Source organism: Oppia nitens, unplaced genomic scaffold (genome assembly GCF_028296485.1).
Source record: "Oppia nitens isolate AA-2021 unplaced genomic scaffold, nextdenovo-longstitch-racon4-pilon3 scaffold19_pilon_pilon_pilon, whole genome shotgun sequence".
NCBI lineage: Eukaryota > Metazoa > Arthropoda > Arachnida > Sarcoptiformes > Oppiidae > Oppia > Oppia nitens.
In genome coordinates this window covers 1,715,001-1,735,070 of record NW_026533198.1, presented here as the reverse complement: position 1 = coordinate 1,735,070, position 20,070 = coordinate 1,715,001, and the positions used below count along the sequence as shown (strand labels likewise).

The 20,070-nt window shown below is 23.1% G+C and overlaps 1 protein-coding gene across 1 annotated transcript in view; it reads right to left on the bottom strand.

Moving 5' to 3' along the window:
* Window positions 1-3,541: 3,541 nt before the first annotated feature.
* LOC128966020 (protein sax-3-like) overlaps window positions 3,542-20,070 on the bottom strand; it is a 65,724-nt gene continuing 49,195 nt past the window's right edge. The window contains exons 2-8 of the mRNA XM_054312821.1: window positions 11,092-11,261; window positions 9,790-9,958; window positions 9,210-9,545; window positions 7,346-7,645; window positions 5,612-6,078; window positions 4,922-5,081; window positions 3,542-3,820 (exon numbers count right to left, since the gene is read on the bottom strand). Of these exons, the coding sequence (XP_054168796.1) occupies window positions 3,627-3,820; window positions 4,922-5,081; window positions 5,612-6,078; window positions 7,346-7,645; window positions 9,210-9,545; window positions 9,790-9,958; window positions 11,092-11,211 (1,746 nt within the window). The 5' untranslated portion in view covers window positions 11,212-11,261 and the 3' untranslated portion in view covers window positions 3,542-3,626. The remainder of the gene's footprint in view (window positions 3,821-4,921; window positions 5,082-5,611; window positions 6,079-7,345; window positions 7,646-9,209; window positions 9,546-9,789; window positions 9,959-11,091; window positions 11,262-20,070) is intronic.

Below are 20,070 nucleotides of genomic sequence, written 5' to 3'. Positions count from 1 at the left end.
TTTTATTTTATTTAAAAATTTATTAATATACTATATTATATAACTTATGTACAATTGTGATATATATTACTGTAAGTTATTAAATTAAAAGATTATAATAATAATAATTTATATATAATGTTAAAATATTAGCTAATGTTAATAATTTAATTAATTAACTCTATTTTTGTTAAGATTTTGTTTGTTTGTTTTCTAATAATATTAATTTATTTAATTTATAAATGATATAAGTGTAATTTACTATGCAATTAAATAAACAATTTAATTAATTTTATATTAAATCTACAATTATTGTTATTAATCGTTAATTTACTAAATATTAAGTTTAATTCAATTTATATTTAATTATGTTTAAAAAAAACTATTTAAATACACAATGAAATCATAAAACACAATAAAACTATATTAAATCAATTGAAATATTAATTTTTAATTAAAGTAGATTTAATAATTAGAAAATTATCATTTAAATTATTGATAAATATTTTTTAAGAATAATTAATCTAAACAATAGTTTATTTTAATTAATTAATTAATTAATACTAAATTATTTTCAACTAATTTTTTTTAAATTTTATAAATATAATATTTGTATATTGAAACACTAGATGGAAACCTATTATCAATATAAGTATTATTTGCATTGAAATTTTGAACTTTGAACTAAAAAAAATGCTCATGGTCAATTTAATAAAGTGGAAAACTTTATTTTTTAATCAATAATAATAATATATTTCAAATTTAATTTGTTTATAAAATTATTAAAAAATTTAAATATACTTTACTAATATAAATTATATACATATATCTATAAATATATATATATATATATATTGAAATAATATGGAAATTTTTAAAATGAAATTTATAATTTATTTTTATTTAATTAATAAATATTATGATCAACAAATTTATTTTACAAATAAATACATTAAATTATCATTATTATTTGTTTTGTTTGTTTATTAAATCTAATGTATTTATATGACATATACATTATTAATTTATTTATATTTAGTTACGAATTTTACAATTAAAAAAACAAACTATATTTACATACATTTTACTTTAAAATTTTTATCAAAACATGAATCATAATTATTTATTTACATATTTATAAATTATTATTATTTTTATTATTATTTTATGTTTGACACGTTTGAATGGACTTTATTTAGTAAATATTATTATTTATTTATTTATTTTTATAATAATAAATAATTATTATTATTGATGTTGTTGTTGGTTGTTGTGGTAGTGTTAAGTGTCTATCATTGTATGAAACAATTGTATGTATAAATTAAATTTATTACTATATAAATAATAAGTTACTAATTGGGGGGAAAAAATCTAAACAATATGTTAAATAAATTAATATTTAAAAAAATTATAAAATAAAACAATATTTTTTCACAGAAAATAAAACCAAAATGTTTTATAGAATTAATTTTATAAATTGTTTTTATTTTATTTTGTTTTTTTATATCATTAGAGTTTTTGTTTTGTAATATTTGATAATAAGTTTGTTGTTGTTGTCTAACATTTTTCTGTCTGAAACAAAACTATTATATTTTGAGTGAAGATTTTTTTTTGATAGTTTTTTTTTACTTTTTCTAATATATATAAAAAATTATATATTTTATCAGCAAAAAAATCACGATATTATCATCAGTAACAACAACATCAACAACAACACATACTTTTATGATATGAGTATCGGGTGTTATGAGAGAGCGAGAGAGAGAGAGAGAGAGAGAGATAGAGAGAGAGAGAGAGATAGGAAATACTGTATTTTCACAACAAAAAGTTTTTCATATATTATATATCATATATAATATATAATATATATATGAGATATAACTGGTTTCTATCGTTAATATGATGCTAACAGCTGTTGTGTGTATTATATTTTGATATCATATATACGATGAAAATCGTTTCTCAACACAAAACTTTTTTGCTCTCTCTCTCTCTCTCTCTCTCTCTCTCTCTCTTACTATAGAGATATCAAAACTTCTGGTGTCTCCATATCGTATGACATATCGCCAACGCATCAACTTTTGGTATGTATTATATATATAATATATATAATAATAAAAAACTGATATTAAAGTATACGACAATAACAACAACAAAATCTATGGATATCTCTTTGATGTCACACTTTTCTATGATGTTTAGCGCCAACGATCTCTTATATATATATTGTGTTATATATACGGTATATATATATATAAATTTGGATGTGATGTCCATATCATATGTACGATCAGTCAATTCATGCATTTAGCCATAAAAATTCATTGCATACATGAAAATATATATATATATATAAATATTTTTGTCATTTTGTCAAAAAAAAGTTGTATTTCTATTGTTTATCTAATTATTGTTTGTTTGTTGTTGTAATCTCTTGTTTTTTTTCTCTGATCCCATAATTAGATTGATATTAAGAGAGAGAGAGAGAGAGAGAGAGAGAGAGAGAGAGAGAGAGAGAGAGAGAGACCAATCAATTTGTTTGCTATTATTATTATTATAATTATATATATATATGTATTGTTATATACAATATATATATATATAAATTAGGTCTTCGGAAATGATGAGGAATTTTTATCATAACTTTTCTCTCTTTTATTTATAATAAAATATTTTATGTTTTATATTCACATCCTTTTCATCGATGTATTCATTCATTCATTCATTCATTTATTTATTATATTTTTTTTGTGATTCCGTTTGCAAAACATTTTTATATAATTTCGTTTTTATTGTATTTTATCTCTCATTTCTAATACAGTATATTCTGTATATATATATAACAATATATTATGTATTATTGGACTTTTCTCTTGTTGTATGCTATCATCACTTTCTCCCCCCATATAAAGACATTGTATGATAATAACAATAAACAATACATTTTTTGAAAATCCCAAAAATGTTTTTGAAAATGTATGACTTGTTTTGTTTGCAACACACAAAATAAAGGGATGAAAATCTTGTTATTTGTTTTATACAAATCGCTTATACAGTTATAACAACTTATTCTCTTATTTTCTGATTATTGACAACAGAATATATATATATATATATATAATATTATATTGTATTATATATTTTTAAAAAAAAAGTTTTTATATCATTGTTATTGTTGTTTGAAATTATATTGTATATAAAATATATGATAAAACTGTACACACATTATACAGCTATTGTTAAAACCAATTATTATTGTTTTGATGACTTTTGTTGTGAATCTTTCTGTATTAATGTTATTACATTAATGTATTATTATTATTATTATTATTACAATATATATAAGACATATATAAAGTAAATGCATTTAAAAAACATTGACTTTTCATTTAGTATTTCATTTCACGTATTTGTAAACCAAACAACAAACAAACAAAAAAATCATATATAATAATATTTCATACATGTATATAATATACAGAATATATATATATATATGTAATATAAAAATCCAATATATTATTATTATTATTATTATTATTTCACATTTTGTTTTCTTCCCCATCAAACAAACAAACTAACAAAAATCGTTTATACAGTTTATACAGTCGTTTTTTTTTATCTACCGGTGCCGCCTCTCAGTTTTGTCAGCTGTTTATTAGTAGTTGTCGTCGTTGTTGTCGATGATATGATGTCGTCGTCGTCATTGTCGACCAGATCCCTGTGTCGACCATTACTGATGTGACAAACATTAATGTCTGATATATTAGTGGCGTTATAGTCATTATCATTAATAATAGTTGTTGTTGTGTTTTGTCGCCAAACAATGTCGAAGAATAGCCTATATATAAAAAAAAATTGAAAAATGATTTGTTTGTTTGAAACCAATTTTATTTTCTATCTATTTATATATTAAGACTTAAGAGTAAAATGTCGTTTAGAGTGAAACATAAAACAAAATTAAATCAAAAAAATAAATAAATAGTAAACGCAATGAACAGCTCATTAAATAACTCACAAAAATAATAATAGTATTAAACAATTGTATTAAAAAAAATAAAAAAAATTTATAGCTAAAAAACTATATATCTTTTCCTCTCTCTCTCTCTCTATTGTCAACACTTCTACTACTATTTATTTGCTAATATTGTCTGACATTTGATTGTCAGACAAACAAACTGGTGGTTCACTACACATATCTATCTTTTTTTTTAAAAAAAGTCAACGAAAAAAAACTGTCGGATAAGACATTAACACCTAATTACTTAATACGGGTTTATATTTATTAGTGATGCCAACAACAATAATACTATACTATACTCTATGATTATCTTTCAAAAAAAATAATTGAATTTATAAGTTAACACTTCAAGGGTCTCAAGGGTGACTAACTTTTCACATATAAAAATACGGTATAATATTAACGCTAAAAATTTTAGGCAAAAAATACTATTAAAAAACTTTTATCTCTTAGAATTTTAACTAAAATTTCTACATTTTAACTATAAATTCTGTATTTTAACTATAAATTCTATTTTAACTCAAATTTCTGTATTTTTAACTAAAAATTCTATTTTAACTATAAATTCTGTATTTTAACTAAAATTTCTACATTTTTAACTATAAATTCTGTATTTTAACTACAATTTCTACATTTTATCTATAAATTCTATAATTTTAACTATAAATTCTGTATTTTTAACTATAAATTCTGTATTTTTAACTATAAATTCTGTATTTTTAACTATAAAATCTGTATTTTTTAACTAAAAATTCTGTGATAACTAAACTACTAATACTACTACTAATACTGTTTGGTGGTAACACTGGTTGACTGACTATTGGTATTGAAATGGACAATTGAAATGACACATTTGGGCACTGGTATGCAATGATCTGATGTTAGTGATTGTCTCCAATAATAATAATAATCTATACAAACCTTTTGAAATGGAAAAACTGGCGACCGTTACGTTTACCGATACTAAGGCTTCATCTGTGCCTTTGGTGTTCATCACTATAAACAATACGTCACCAGAATCTTCAGGTTTTACCGACGATATCTCAAATGTCGACATAAAACAGTTCATTGAATCGCTTGACTGATAATAAATATATATAAAATAAATATATAAGTTATCAGAAAAAAAACATATAATACATACACACATATATTGACAGATATTGCTTTTGATATATAAATTATTTACAACAAGAAATCAATGAAAGAACAGCGGGAGAGGAGAGAGAGAGAGAGAGAGAGAGAGAGAGAGAGAGAGATAAAGTACAAGAAATAGATAATTATAAAAGTAATGTCAAATAATAATACATTCAGTTTACGAGTCACTAATAAATAGTATGGACTTATTGTCCGTATATATTATACAGTATTATATATATATATATATATCATATAATGCTATACAGGAATTGGATTTTTATTATTTTCATTATTATTATTAGTAATATTATTAGTAATACTTTAGTGTTAGTAATGAGTTTAGGAATCGACAGGAATTTATTTTGTCTCTACTATTAATATACAGTTGAATGAACTAAATATATATGATATATAACATATATATAGTGTATAAATAGTATATATATGTATTGATGAACCAACAATACAAACCATAATCAACTCTCTTGTATGATATGGTCCTATCGTCCGCTGAGGCATTAGTGCCAAATGTCTGTGAATCCAATAAACTTTTTTCGGTCGCGGCTGACAACAAAAACGGGCGGCCAATGTTATCTGACTGCCGACCAATGCAATCACTGTCCGATTGATAAACTCGATGGTCGGCTGACCGATGTTTATATTGCTATTTTTGTTATTGCAATCGGTTGACTGATGATGATGTTGGCTACTGGTTACCGATAGTGGACTGATATTTGATTTATCACTTAACTTGAAATTATTATTATTATTAGACTCTTTGGATGGATCGTAGGATTTCATGCCGAGTGCCGCCTCATTTGGGTCGCCATCGCTGGCAATCCTTTCGTTATTATTATTATCGATTGTATCGTCGGTGTTGTCGTGTTTTATGGGCACTAATGGTGATCTCAATATATGCTCCATTTCTTGCATTTCGGCTAAATATAAGAGACAAAAATAGAGAGAGAGATAATAAAAACACATTTCATTTAATTAATGGTAACTATAATTGAAAGAACATATACTAAAGGAATAGTATATCATTTTATTATTAAGACTCTCTCTCTCTCTCTCTCTCTCTCTCTCTCTCTCTCTCTTTCCTTTCGTTTCTAATCTCTATAATAATGATAATAATAATAATAATAATAATAAAGATTTTGTTTGACAATTATTGTGGAGTCAAAAGCGCTATTATAAGAGAGAGAGAGAGAGAGAGAGAGAGAGAGAGAGAGAGAGAGAGAGAGAGAGAGAGAGAGAGAGAGAGAGAGACTAAATATATTGATAATAAAGTTATACGCTTTTCATTCAATATAATAATAATAATACTGTACTAATAATACAGTACTAAATGATAGATACACACACACACACACACACACACACACACACACACACACACACACACACACACACACACACACACACACACACACACACACACACACACACACACACACACACACACACACACACACACACACACACACACACACTCACAAAGACTAAAATAATTGTCTGACTTTTTGTCTTTTAAAACTAAAATCTAGTAATCATTTCAACAAATGTCACGTATTTTTTAAAATAAAAAGTAATCTCTTTTAATAGACATTATATACTATATATATATATACTTTATATAACTTATTAGTATTTGAATTAACTGGAGGGGACAGGCGTTGTGTGTACTGTATATATATATATATCAATATTATATATACTAAAATAATATATATATATAAACGTGAAAAATATTTATATTAAAAAATATTATGCAATTTCTATTACTTGTAGACATACTAATACATAATAAATATTGAGAGAGAAAGAGAGCTCTCCTCACGTAATGTTTTTAATATCAATTGTCACGATATTTGATAAAAAAAAATTTAAATGTATTGCTACTTAAACAGCAAAAAAAATTCAACATTAAAACAAAATCACATGCTATTTGATATACAGTAGTATTAATTTATTTTGATTTTTGCATAACTAATCCTAATTTAGTTTGTTTTTTTCAGATACATTGATCACTTGGGAACAGTCTGTATATATATATATATATCTCAAAGTATGAGAATCTGGAGACCGACCCTACAGTCCAATTAAATTTATGATTTTAAAAAATGATTGATAAACTACAACAACAACAACAAACTGATGATCTGATCTTTAAGGACAACAACTACAACAACAAACAATACTTACAGGACTTGCGGACATTGAGATAGTAGCCAAACGATGTAAAATAGCCGAACTCATGTTCAGTGGTACACTTATACCAACCGCTATCCGATTTGGATATATGTCCAAAATGTAACGTTCCCTCACTGTCCGTATCCAATTGCGGAAGACTAGTAGCATTGGTCAGGGATGGTTCGGCATCCCGGTGCCATTTGGCCGGACTATGCGGGTTGGCATCGATTTCGCAGCGCAACGATACAGGCATTCCCTCGATTATCGGATAACCAAAACCAGGTTCACGTGTTATGGAAAATGCCGGCACGTCTTCAATAAACAACAAAATAAGAGAAAAAGATATATAAGTTTAAGTTTAAAAGTCAATTAAATGAGAGTCAATCGGGAGGTGAGAGTCAAGTAGTTATGGATGAGATGTAATTCAATGTGATTGAAGAGGAAAGWGAGAGAGAGAGAGAGAGAGAGAGAGAAGAGAGAGAGAGAGAGAGAGAGAGAGAGAGAGAATTACAGCAAAAATTAATTAAATGTATTACTACTACTACTTTTTACTACTAATACAATTATAGTGTGCAAAATAATAAAACTAAAAAAATAACAAATTTAAGACAAATGTGTTTTAAGTCATCAAATGCTACCATTTTTTTGGTTGTTGTTTTGTTACTATTAATACAAAGTTATCTTAAGTACAAAAATTAAATACAAAAACCTAATTAATTTGTGTATATCTATGCTTATGTATACCCTGTGTTCCCCTCTCCCTCTCTCTCTTTCTCTCTATATTTAATTGAATCCTAAAGTTATTTAATTGAATTTTTCTCCAATTAGTTGTAAATTAAATTCATGTTGTTTTTAGCTATTTTATTGCTCATCATTACTATTCACACACAATCATTGATTTCTTTTTTTATTGTTTTTTATATATTATTATAATTTCTACGCTAAACTCTCTCTCTCTCTCTCTCTCTCTCTCTCTCTCTCTCTCTCTCTCTATATATATATATATATTATTAATTAGTTTTTCCTAATATTCATTCATTATGTGCTTATACTGTATATTCAGTATTAAAGTATTTTTTTATTATTATTATTATTTTAGCTCAACTATAGGGATGGATCCCTAATAGTATATATATATATAATATATATTATATATGGTATTAATTACAATGTGGTTTAATGAGACAGAAAAATTAATCACTGGGCTTATGTATGTATGTRTGTGTGTATATGTGTGTAGATTTGCATTTATAAACTATTTTATTTATTTTTAGTTTAAAAGTGTATTATTTTCCATTACATTTCAACTATTAAAACACAACACAATAATTGTTTTATTTAAACTATTTTGTGTCTAATTTTTTTGTGTTATGTTTTTCTATWGSAAACACAYACACACACACACATACACACACACACATACACACACACATATATACATACATAYACACACATACATATACACACACACAAACACACATACACACACAAACACACGTATCTAACAAAACATAAAATCATTGTTGATTTAGTTTAAACATTATTTATTATGTGGTGTCTCTATCTCTATATACTGTATATACACTACACATATGTCCTACAGAGATATCCAACCGTCACATATAATAATATAAGAGACACACAGTTTGTAAATGTCATTAATTCTCATTAAGTGAAAAGGATAGTAGAATTAGATATATATATATATATATTTAATTTATGTCTTTATTTAATTGTTTTGGACACACATTTATATATATAGCTGATCCTTAAAACTTAGTTAACAGAGACAGACAGACAAACAGACAGTCAATGTCTGAACATTATGTGAAAGTGTATGTAAAGGGATAGACAGATAGATAGGACGGACACATACATAGTATGTTGAATGAGGCACTGGCAGTGGCCGGACTTAGCCACGAAACGTGATAGACTTGACATATGATTATCTTATTGTTCAGGTCTTGGGTGGCATTGATGGTCAGTATACTGATGGCCATCGATACGTCCTCTTCGGCCGAATATTCCATCAGTAGTTTGCTCTGTTCGGTAATATTCTGGTGCGACAAATACCAGTAAACATGTTTGACTGGTGGGGCCGCCCCTCTGACCACACAATTAACATTGACGACAGTATTCTCCCGCACGGTCAGTGTCGAGTGGTCGTCCATACGGCGGCCCTCAAACTCAATGTATGGATTTTCGGGAATATCTGTCAATAAAAAAAATGAGAAAAAATAATTAATTTTTGCAAAAGAAATTGATTATCAAAAGAAAGCTAAACACGTATTCATTCAGTCATTCATTCAGTCATTTATTGATTATTAGTTTAGGAGTTACGACACATATAACACATACAAAAAATTAATGAATAGACAGATTATAACAATAAATATCTATCTATTGATATATTAAATACAACAACGATTAGTCAAACAATAGCAACAACAACATACTGGTGACAACTAATCTCATGACCAGAGCCTTATGTTTGATGACTCCCTGGCCGTCCAGTTCCCAGCACTCCCACAATCCTTCATCTATTTTTGCCACCCGATTGATGGTCAGTCCTGTCTGGCCGTCGTTTGTTATATTCCAGTGGCGTCTCTGTGTTGGACTGAAGTCCTAAAATTAATCACAAAAAAAGACAACAACAAAAAAAATGAGAGATAAAAACATATTTTATTGTTAAATAAAATGTTAGATACTTTTCTGGAGCACAATATATATATTTCATACATTCATTCATTCATTACATGAGAGAGAGAGAGAGAGAGAGARAGAGAGAAAGAGAGAGATATCTGTAATAGTAATCTATGATAACTGAATGTAAGCCAATATTTTTGCCGATCAATCATTTGCTTTTGATATATATTGTTATTATTATTATTATTATTATTCATTGATCACTGACTCGTGTGTATGTGTATTGTATTCACCCAACAAAAAAAACTACATATTCTTATATAATTCTCATACAAAAAAAAATAAAAATAAAAGTAATACTCATATCGATAATAATAAACGGTGTGAGCTATATATATATATATATATCCTAACAACAAGTATTCATGCAATATATGAATAAAATAAGGGAAATGATTAAAAAAAAAACAGAAAACAAAACGCAAAAAAAATCCTAAATTAAATTTAAATTATTAAATGCATCGAAATATATATATATATATATATATAATATATATATATATATATATATATAGGATTTTTAATCCCTAAACGACAAATAAAACGAGAATCGATAGACAATATGAAATGTAATAGAAATTTACGGGATAGGGATATAAAAATTTTATTATAATTTATATATGACTATAATATRGATAGGGATTGAATAGGGAAAGGGTGTGTGACTATGAGTACTAACTAACTGACTGACTATCTGAGTGAATGATCTGACAAAATCTCAGAGAGARAGAGAGAGAGAGAGAAACCAAAAATGAGTAAAAATATTGTGATCACACATACAGTAAATACTATATATATATATCTATATTCATTGGTACGTAAAATAAGGGATTAATTTATTTTGAACACAAATCCGGCCGCTAAGCCCTAACTGTCCATTTGAATAGTTAGTTAGTCTACTAACTACTACTACTACTAGTAGTTATCCCAACTGTAAATCTGCACACACACAAAAAGCTGTATTTCCCTATTTTCTATCTGGTTATTCTCAGTATATTATTGTAGATGAAAAAAAACTACATGTGTCAGCACACACACACACACACACTTACCAATAAAATAGGTTTTCCATTTTGAACCCATTGGACAGAACCGCCCGGTGTTAAGCCAAGTGAACAGGGAATGTTGAGCCTATCGCCCGGATTAATCATTTTGGTAATCGCCTCATTCATGGCTGACTTATCCGATCCATTATCTCCTACACCACCACTACAGTCCACGTCTATTATAATAAAAGCAAAATACAAAACAAAAAAAAATTTAATACAATTGAAACAAAACATTGTTTTTTTTGAATATAAATTTTTTATATTTTATTATTAACTCATATATAATATACTGTATATATATATAGACTATAATAATTTATGGTTATAATTGTAAATTTATATTATATTTTTTTTGTATGATTGTACTGATAATGTGCTTTTAGATATGCTATAAGCAATTTATATGTTTGTCATATAAATACTGTATATATATACAGTATATACATGTTTATGTCATTTTTAATATCATGTATGGCCCTTACAATTATAATATAAATAAAATAATTATATTAATTAGATACTTATATATATACATATATTTGTAGTATATATTTATACTGTATATACATTAATTGGATATATAAACTTTAATAGTAATTTATATTGAATTAGAAAATATTTATATACAAATTTCAATTTATTATTTCATTTTTGATATAAATAATGTCAAATTATATTATATATATATATATTAGAAATTTACTAAAAAATTATTATCAATATATTGTATATATCTTTAATTAAGTAAAAGCAACAAAAAATAAATATTAATGTAAATAAATATATGAAATTAATTAATTAATTAATTAATTTCATAATATTTTTTGCTAACATTCTACTACTAATAATAATAATAACACAAAATTGTTTGCATTTTTCTTTAACAAAACACATGTGATATTACTTTATACTTATTATAATACAATGCCAATCAATACTTATTATAATAATACACAGTAATATAGGATATATATATATAAAATATAAACTAAAATATAATTTATACTACCAAAAAAACTAAAAAAATAAAATGAGAATGATATAAATTGCATTAATTTTATTTTCAATAATTTATATGTTAATATCATCATAGACTGTGTGTGAATATAGATTGTATATTATACGATACAAAAAGTGTTTAAACTTTTTTTTTATTTATAAAAAAAACTATATTATAATATTCATAATAAAGTTTGCATTTAATTTAAAAGTGTTWGAGAAAGAGAGAGAGAGAGAGAGAGAGAGAGAGAGAGAGAGAGAGAGAGAGAGAGAGAGAGAGAAAATTAAAGCTATAATCAATTATCAGTTGTTTTTTTCTGTACATATCATTCATAATGATCAACGAAAACTAAACTTCAACTAAAGCATAGATGAAAATAAATTAATGATTTGAATCAGTGATCATCATTTAAAATCATAGTCTCTCTCTCTCTCTCTCTCTCTCTCTCTCTCTCTCTCTCTCTCTCTCTATGCCTATTGCTTAGGCATTAGAGAGCGACTCATTGGGCGCCGGGTGCCAGAGTGAGAGGTAATGCACTGTCAAAACTCATTTCCTGTCCTTAAGTTAGCATATAATGGATTGTATGGGCTTTTTTGAGTACTACTACTACTACTACGACTACTACAGTACTATTTGGGTGAACTGTACTGTTCACCCAAAATAATAATAATAATAATAAATAAAAGCTAACCCACACTCACTCACACACACTTAAAGTAGTACTAACTCACTATCAATCACTGCTTAAACAACTCATATACCAACCAACAAAAAAAATAAGTCATACCAATCATCATAAACTATAAACTATTGCATCCTTTTTTGGCCATAAATTGGATACTGTTTTTCCGTTAGTGAAAGAGAGAGAGAGAGAGAGAGAGAGAGAGAGAGAGAGAGAGAGAGAGAGAGAGAGAGAGAGAGAGAGAGAGAGAGAGATGATGTTTACTCAAAAAATTAATGAATTATTAAATCAAACAAATATTACATATGACAAGTAATAATGTATATATACTTTATATATATATATATATATAAATCTTATCATTCAATTACATCATATTTAATATTAGATAAATATAAAATTGACACAAAAAAATATGTTATGTTTATCATCTAATGTTAGTTTTTATTGTACAGTATAATACATTATATTATTGTATTAATTCAATATATAATTTTTTTTGTTGTTGAAAGTTTATTGGCATATATAAATCTGGTAAAAATATATTGTTGGCATTTAATTTTTTTATTTTAATATATATATATATATATATATACAATTTTATCCATATTTATATATATATATAAAAAATCTCAACTATACTAAAAATATTGAATTGCAATTAATTTTACAACAATTTTTTTTCTAAAAATTTTATCTAAATTAGTTTTACATATTGTATCAAAATATGTATAGCATTTTGTCGACAACAAAAAAAAATAATGATATAAAAAACATAAACCAATAAAATTATATAAATTGCATACTAATCATAATCATACACTCACTGTATATAATATTATACAGTATATAATATGTTAAAATGTTGGAGGGCTTCAAAAAAAATATAATATAAAAAAAATAAATTTATATTTCACACTCATTTAAACAATTTTGATGTGTGTGTGTGTGTGTGTGTGCTATCAGCACAATACAGTACATACACACACAATTAGTAGTATATAACTGTACTGTAGATATATTCCCCCCTCCCCTCTCGACAAAAATAAAATTGACTTCAAATTATTTCCATATAATTTCTCAAAAAAAAAAATTTCAATATATATATAATAAAGTACCGGATTTTTTGTTGAAGATTTTATTAGATTTAAATGCAATCAATACAACTACTACTAGTAGTAGTAGTAAACTAATAATATAATTAATTATACGCTTAAATACGCTTAAATATGTTGTGTGTAAAATGCAAAGCGAAATAATATTTCATAATTGTTTGATTTTATAGTTATTTATTAATTTATATATATAAAAAATATTTAATTATAAAAAAAAACTTTCATGAAGGAAAAGTTTGTCGATAATTATATTTTTTTTTATTAATGCATTTATATATACAGTATATATATAATACCAGTACCTAAATAACATACCAGTGCTAGTGACACTCCTTGTGCCCTTCAAAACAACAAAAATTATATTATATTAGTCCCCGACATAACTTTTATTTTATATATATATATATATATATATATATATATATATATATATTAAAAGATAATAAAATAAATAAATATACATAAAAAAAATGGTTTACTGATCTGGTATGTAGTGATAACATATCAACCAAAAAAATATATATATAGTATTTCAAAGTGAAAACATGATTTAAAAAATAATAAATTTATACTTTTTAGTTAATATGAAAAAATGTGATAATTTTTTTACAGTGATAAAACAAAAATATTAAWATAATTTATTTTCTCAGAGGAGGTGTGGCAAAAATTCAAACAAAATATTATTTTTTTCATTATACAAAAAAAATTTGATATAATTTTTTGATTTATAAAAAACTAAATAAATAAAAGTTCACATCATATATATATAACATAAATATATATTAATTTCATTTTCAGTTTAATTATTACAAAAAAAAACTTATATATTTCAAAAAAAAATCATTGGATATCAATTTACAACAAAATATTTTTCGTTAGAAAAATATTATTATTATTATTATTATTTTTAGTTTTTTTTGCAATATCTTAATGTTGTTTTTTTGTTCAAATTTTATTAATACAAAAAAAAATTGTACTAGCATAATTGCAATATAAAATTTATCATTATAAAATATCAATAAAAAATAAATAAATAAAAACTTTTTAATAACCAATAATTTTTAATTTGATAGAAATTTCACCAAATTTTATTATTATTATTATTTTATTTTATTTCAATTTAATTTTTTTGTTATTGAAATACACAGGTAATAGTGTTATAMTTTTCTAAATTATATTTTWAATTTTTTTTACAAAACTATAAAAATGATCAATATTTTAAAAAAATTGTTAATTACTGATAAATATTTTTTTTAAAAATGTAATAATAAAAGTATAAGTATTTTATAGTAATTTGAAACTATAGTAATATATATTTTTAAAACTATTCAAAAGTGAATTTTGAAAGTCTATTGATCTTTTAAAATTAACTTTCAATAAAAATTTATTTATTTTTTTTATAATATATATTATTATTTAAATACTGTATCAATGATAGAGGGGTAGAGACACATCAATAATGGTTATCTTTGTTAAGAAATTTTTTTTTTTAATTTAATGATATTATATATTCAAGCAATATATTTGCTACATATAATCAATTGATGTGAATGTCTATTATATGATATCAAATGTAAATCATTAGATGCCGTGAATAATATTATATAATATATGCATTGACTTTATATATATATATATAYATATATACAGTATATATGCTATAACTTGAGCGATGACGCCCTTCTCTGGTCATCTCTCTGATTGCCATTCAATATATATAGATATAAAGTATATATAATATATATATATATATATATATATAAATTTATATAACAAAACTGCTATTCATATCATATATATAAAATGTTTTCAAATAAAATATAAAGTGATACTACAGTAAAAAAATCTAACTATAAAAATAATATTAAATACTTTAAATTGAGTATTGAATTGATTGCCACAAATCTATTTCAATCAATTACTTTCAGTGTGTGTCTGTCTATCTATCAGTTTTGTATTTGAGTGTTATGTGTGTGTGTGTGTGTGTGTGTATGTGAACTCATGTGTTCAAYGAAAGCACGATATATACTGTATATACACAACACTTAAGATAGTTTGGTTGAGGGGTAAAGGAAATCACAAAAAAAATTAAATTTGAAAATAAAATTGAAACTTAATTTGACAGAACCTCTCTCTCTCTCTCTCTCTCTCTCTCTCTCTCTCTCTCTCTCTCTCTCTCTCTCTCTCTCTCTCTCTCTCTCTCTCTCTCTTTCTCTCTCTAAACGATAATTTATTTCTTCAATGAAGTGAATATATATTTTGTTTAATACAATGAAAGGTAGAGATCATTAGATTTATAGTTTCAACAAAAAATAAAAATAAAAAATAATTTAAGAGATTGTTATTCCGTTTGAATAAATTTAATCATTTCTCAAATCAAGTATTTTTGTTTTGTTTTATTGTTTAATACTGTATGTACTGTATATAACAGTACAATGTTTTATATACATCTATAATACATATTCAAAATAATAGGAAAATTATTTTTATATAATAATAAAAATAACTAAATGTAATTTTATAGTAAAATGCATTCAATGAATAGATACTTCATAATTAATAATTATATTTTAACTTTAACTTACAGTAATTTTCTTTTAAACAAAATAAATCTAAACTTATTTTTTATGTTTTATATATAAAAAAATATTAAATAATTATTTTATACTCAATAAAATATTTTATAGAAATTATAAATGATAAATTAATAACAAAAAAATATATATAATATATATTAAACTTATTTAACTTAATAACTAATTTAGTAATTATAAACATTTTTTGTTGTTATTATAAAAAACTCTTTTTATATAATTACTATAATATTTAATAACCTAAATAAGTAAAAAATAAAATATTAGCTTTTAATAATTATAGATTTCTTAAAAATATAAAAATATAATTTTAAAAAGTTTATAAAATTAGCCCAAAATTATTCCACAAATATTACTAAAGTATACTAAAAACTATTCAAAAATATATAATAATTTCTATTATTGAGTTAAAATAAACAAATTTAAAATACTATATTGATATATATATATATATATATATAATGTATACAAATTTAATCTTTGCATTTTGTATAATGCAATTGTTGTTTAAATAATAATAAAAAAAAAGTTTATAAAAATAGAAAATATATAGAAATTTCTATATATATACTATGCAAGTGTAGAAAATATATATATATATATATTTTTACTTTTAATAAAATAAATTATGTTTATTTTTGAAATAAAATGTTTATTTTGTTTGCCTTTTATTTTTTTCCTCATGTTTTTTATTTTATTATATATACAGTATATAAAATCAATTCTCTATTATTACTATTACATTATTAATGTTATTATTATTATTATTATTATTATTATTATAAAGGGATTGTCAAAAAATGCATTCAATTATAGAGAGAGAGAAAAAAAAATGTTTTCAATGCTTTGACAAATCAAAAAATATAAACAAAACAAAAATAATAATCAATAATTTATATTAACATTTAAAATTTTTTTTATTATACATATAAATTGTTCAAATTATTGCATAAATTTACTTATATATATATATAGAGAGAGAGAGAGTATCTATAAAATTAATATTTAATATGTTTGACATGTAAACTGATTAATGACTTTTTATCCAATATATATATATATATTTATAGTAAATACATTAATTTTAATATTTAAAAATATGTGTATAATTATATTTAAATTTATCATATATGCTTAGGTAATATTATTTAATAAATATATATATATATTACTGTATAAAGTAAATAAATTTATATATATATATGCATAAATGATTATACTTACAAAAAAATCAATATAATTTAAATTTTTAACATAAATCAAAATAAGAAACAAATTAAATTTAAAAAAAAMTAAAACATTAATGAATTATTGAAATTTTATTCAATGAAAAAAAATTGATACTAATTTAAATGATAAACAAATTTCTAATAAATTATTTATATATTTAAATAATCAATGACATGATTTTTCAGTTTTGATTATTTAATATATATATATATATATTAACTTTAATGAACTATTAAATAATTGAAGGTAATAACTATCATCATTAAAAATTATTATTATTATAATTATTAATAATAATCATATGATTTATTGTGTTATTAAACTCATTTTTTAAAAAAAGTTTAAAATTGAAATTTTTTTTTTGCATAAATTGATTAAACAGTTTGAAAACAGTTGAATATTTTTTTGAGGGGTAATATCTCTGTCAAAAACCAAATACAGTATATGATATGATATATCAATACATATATAATACAATTTACAACTATAGAGAAAAAAAAGTTTGTTGTCATCAATATTTAAAAACCTATTTTTTTATCATATATAGCATTGACTGAACTAAATAAAAAAAATAAAATTGTATATCACATCAAATATCTTATATAATATAATATTTGATATATAAGTTAATAAATATAAGAGTGAGAAAAAAACCATACATTTTATATATTTATTGTCAATCTTTATAAATATCTGATATATATATATATATCATTGATTGGCTTCAAAATCTCAAGATATCTTCTCTCTCTCTCTCTCTYAACAGAAAAAAAGTCATTCAAATATTAAATTTATTCGCCAAACAACCTATCGATCAGTGGAAATGCCTACTCATATGACATGACATACCTCAGCCAAGAGGTAGTAGACTTTTTAGATGCCATCACCAAAAAAAAACACAGTAGCACTGGTAGTAGTATTAGTAGTAATAGCTTACGGGAGTTACCGATCAAATTGCTGAGCATATCATAAAAAAATATAATTCAAACGTGGGCTCAAAAAATATATATATATAAAAAATTAAGACCTTTTTTAGTATGAAAATGCAATCATAAAGTTTTTTTTCTGTGTGTGTGTGTGTGTTTGATTAGTCTTCAACAAAAAAATAATAATAATTTTTTTATTTTGTRAACTAAATTGTCTGATAAACAAAATATGAAATATTTTTGTTGTTGTTGAAAAATATAATGTACTGTACTTTAGATAAAAAAAAATTTTTTTTAGGGGATTTTATTTTGTGTATTCAATTTAATATAATAATAATGATAATAATCACCAAACAAATTGTAGATAATATTTTGTACATCAAAAAAATAAATTAAATATAAATTCATAATTAAATAGTCATTATATATATATAAAAATAAATATATTTAAATTGTATAAARGCTATTTTTGGAGCTATTTTTTTGAATGATTTCAATTATACTAACCCCACGGGTTATGTTATATWATATATATATATATATTTATAACTTATATAAATAATAAGTTAAGTGTATTTACAATGAAAACCATAAGCCATTAGTCAAACTCATCGATATATTTTGTTGTTTGCATTAAATAGTAAGAGAGAGAGAGAGAGAGAGAGAGAGAGAGAGAGAGAGAAATAAAAACTTTTATATACAATGAATGAGAACACATAATGTGTATTAATATATTTAATGCATTATTACTTTATAATATAATATATTATATAACATAACTCTTATTACTTGAACCCACCCTTTCCATGGCTTATACTACTTATACAGATATATATATATATATATATATATATAAACAGATAGCCTGTAATAAGTCTATAAATAAATATAAWTGTATTTATGTTTTTTYTAATAATAATAATAATAATATTTATAAATAGTCATCAAAATATATACTGTATATATATATACTAATAGTAYTAATCGTATTATACAATTAAATGAATACAACAACAAAAAACTAATGGTATAATATTTTCTACATATTTAGACAAATTTTTAATTAAATTTTATGGAAAAATTTTATATATATATAATAATCTCTTATATGATACAGTAGTGTAATGTTATGTTAAATTTAATTTCAACAAAAATATGTTGTTTAAGTAGTAAAATACATACAAAATTTTTTTTTATTTTTACATACAATTGTATTGATTTATTATTTGAAATACATTTATAGTATAAATACAGTACTTAAAGACATACATACATTGATATAATAATGTCTTATTGTCACAAATAATACTCATTTAGACAGAGAGAGAGAGAGAGAGAGAGAGAGTCTAGAAATATCAATATATTATTGGTATTTGTAAAGTACAATGATTTATATAATATAAGTATAATACAAGCCACAAAACTTACACTAAAA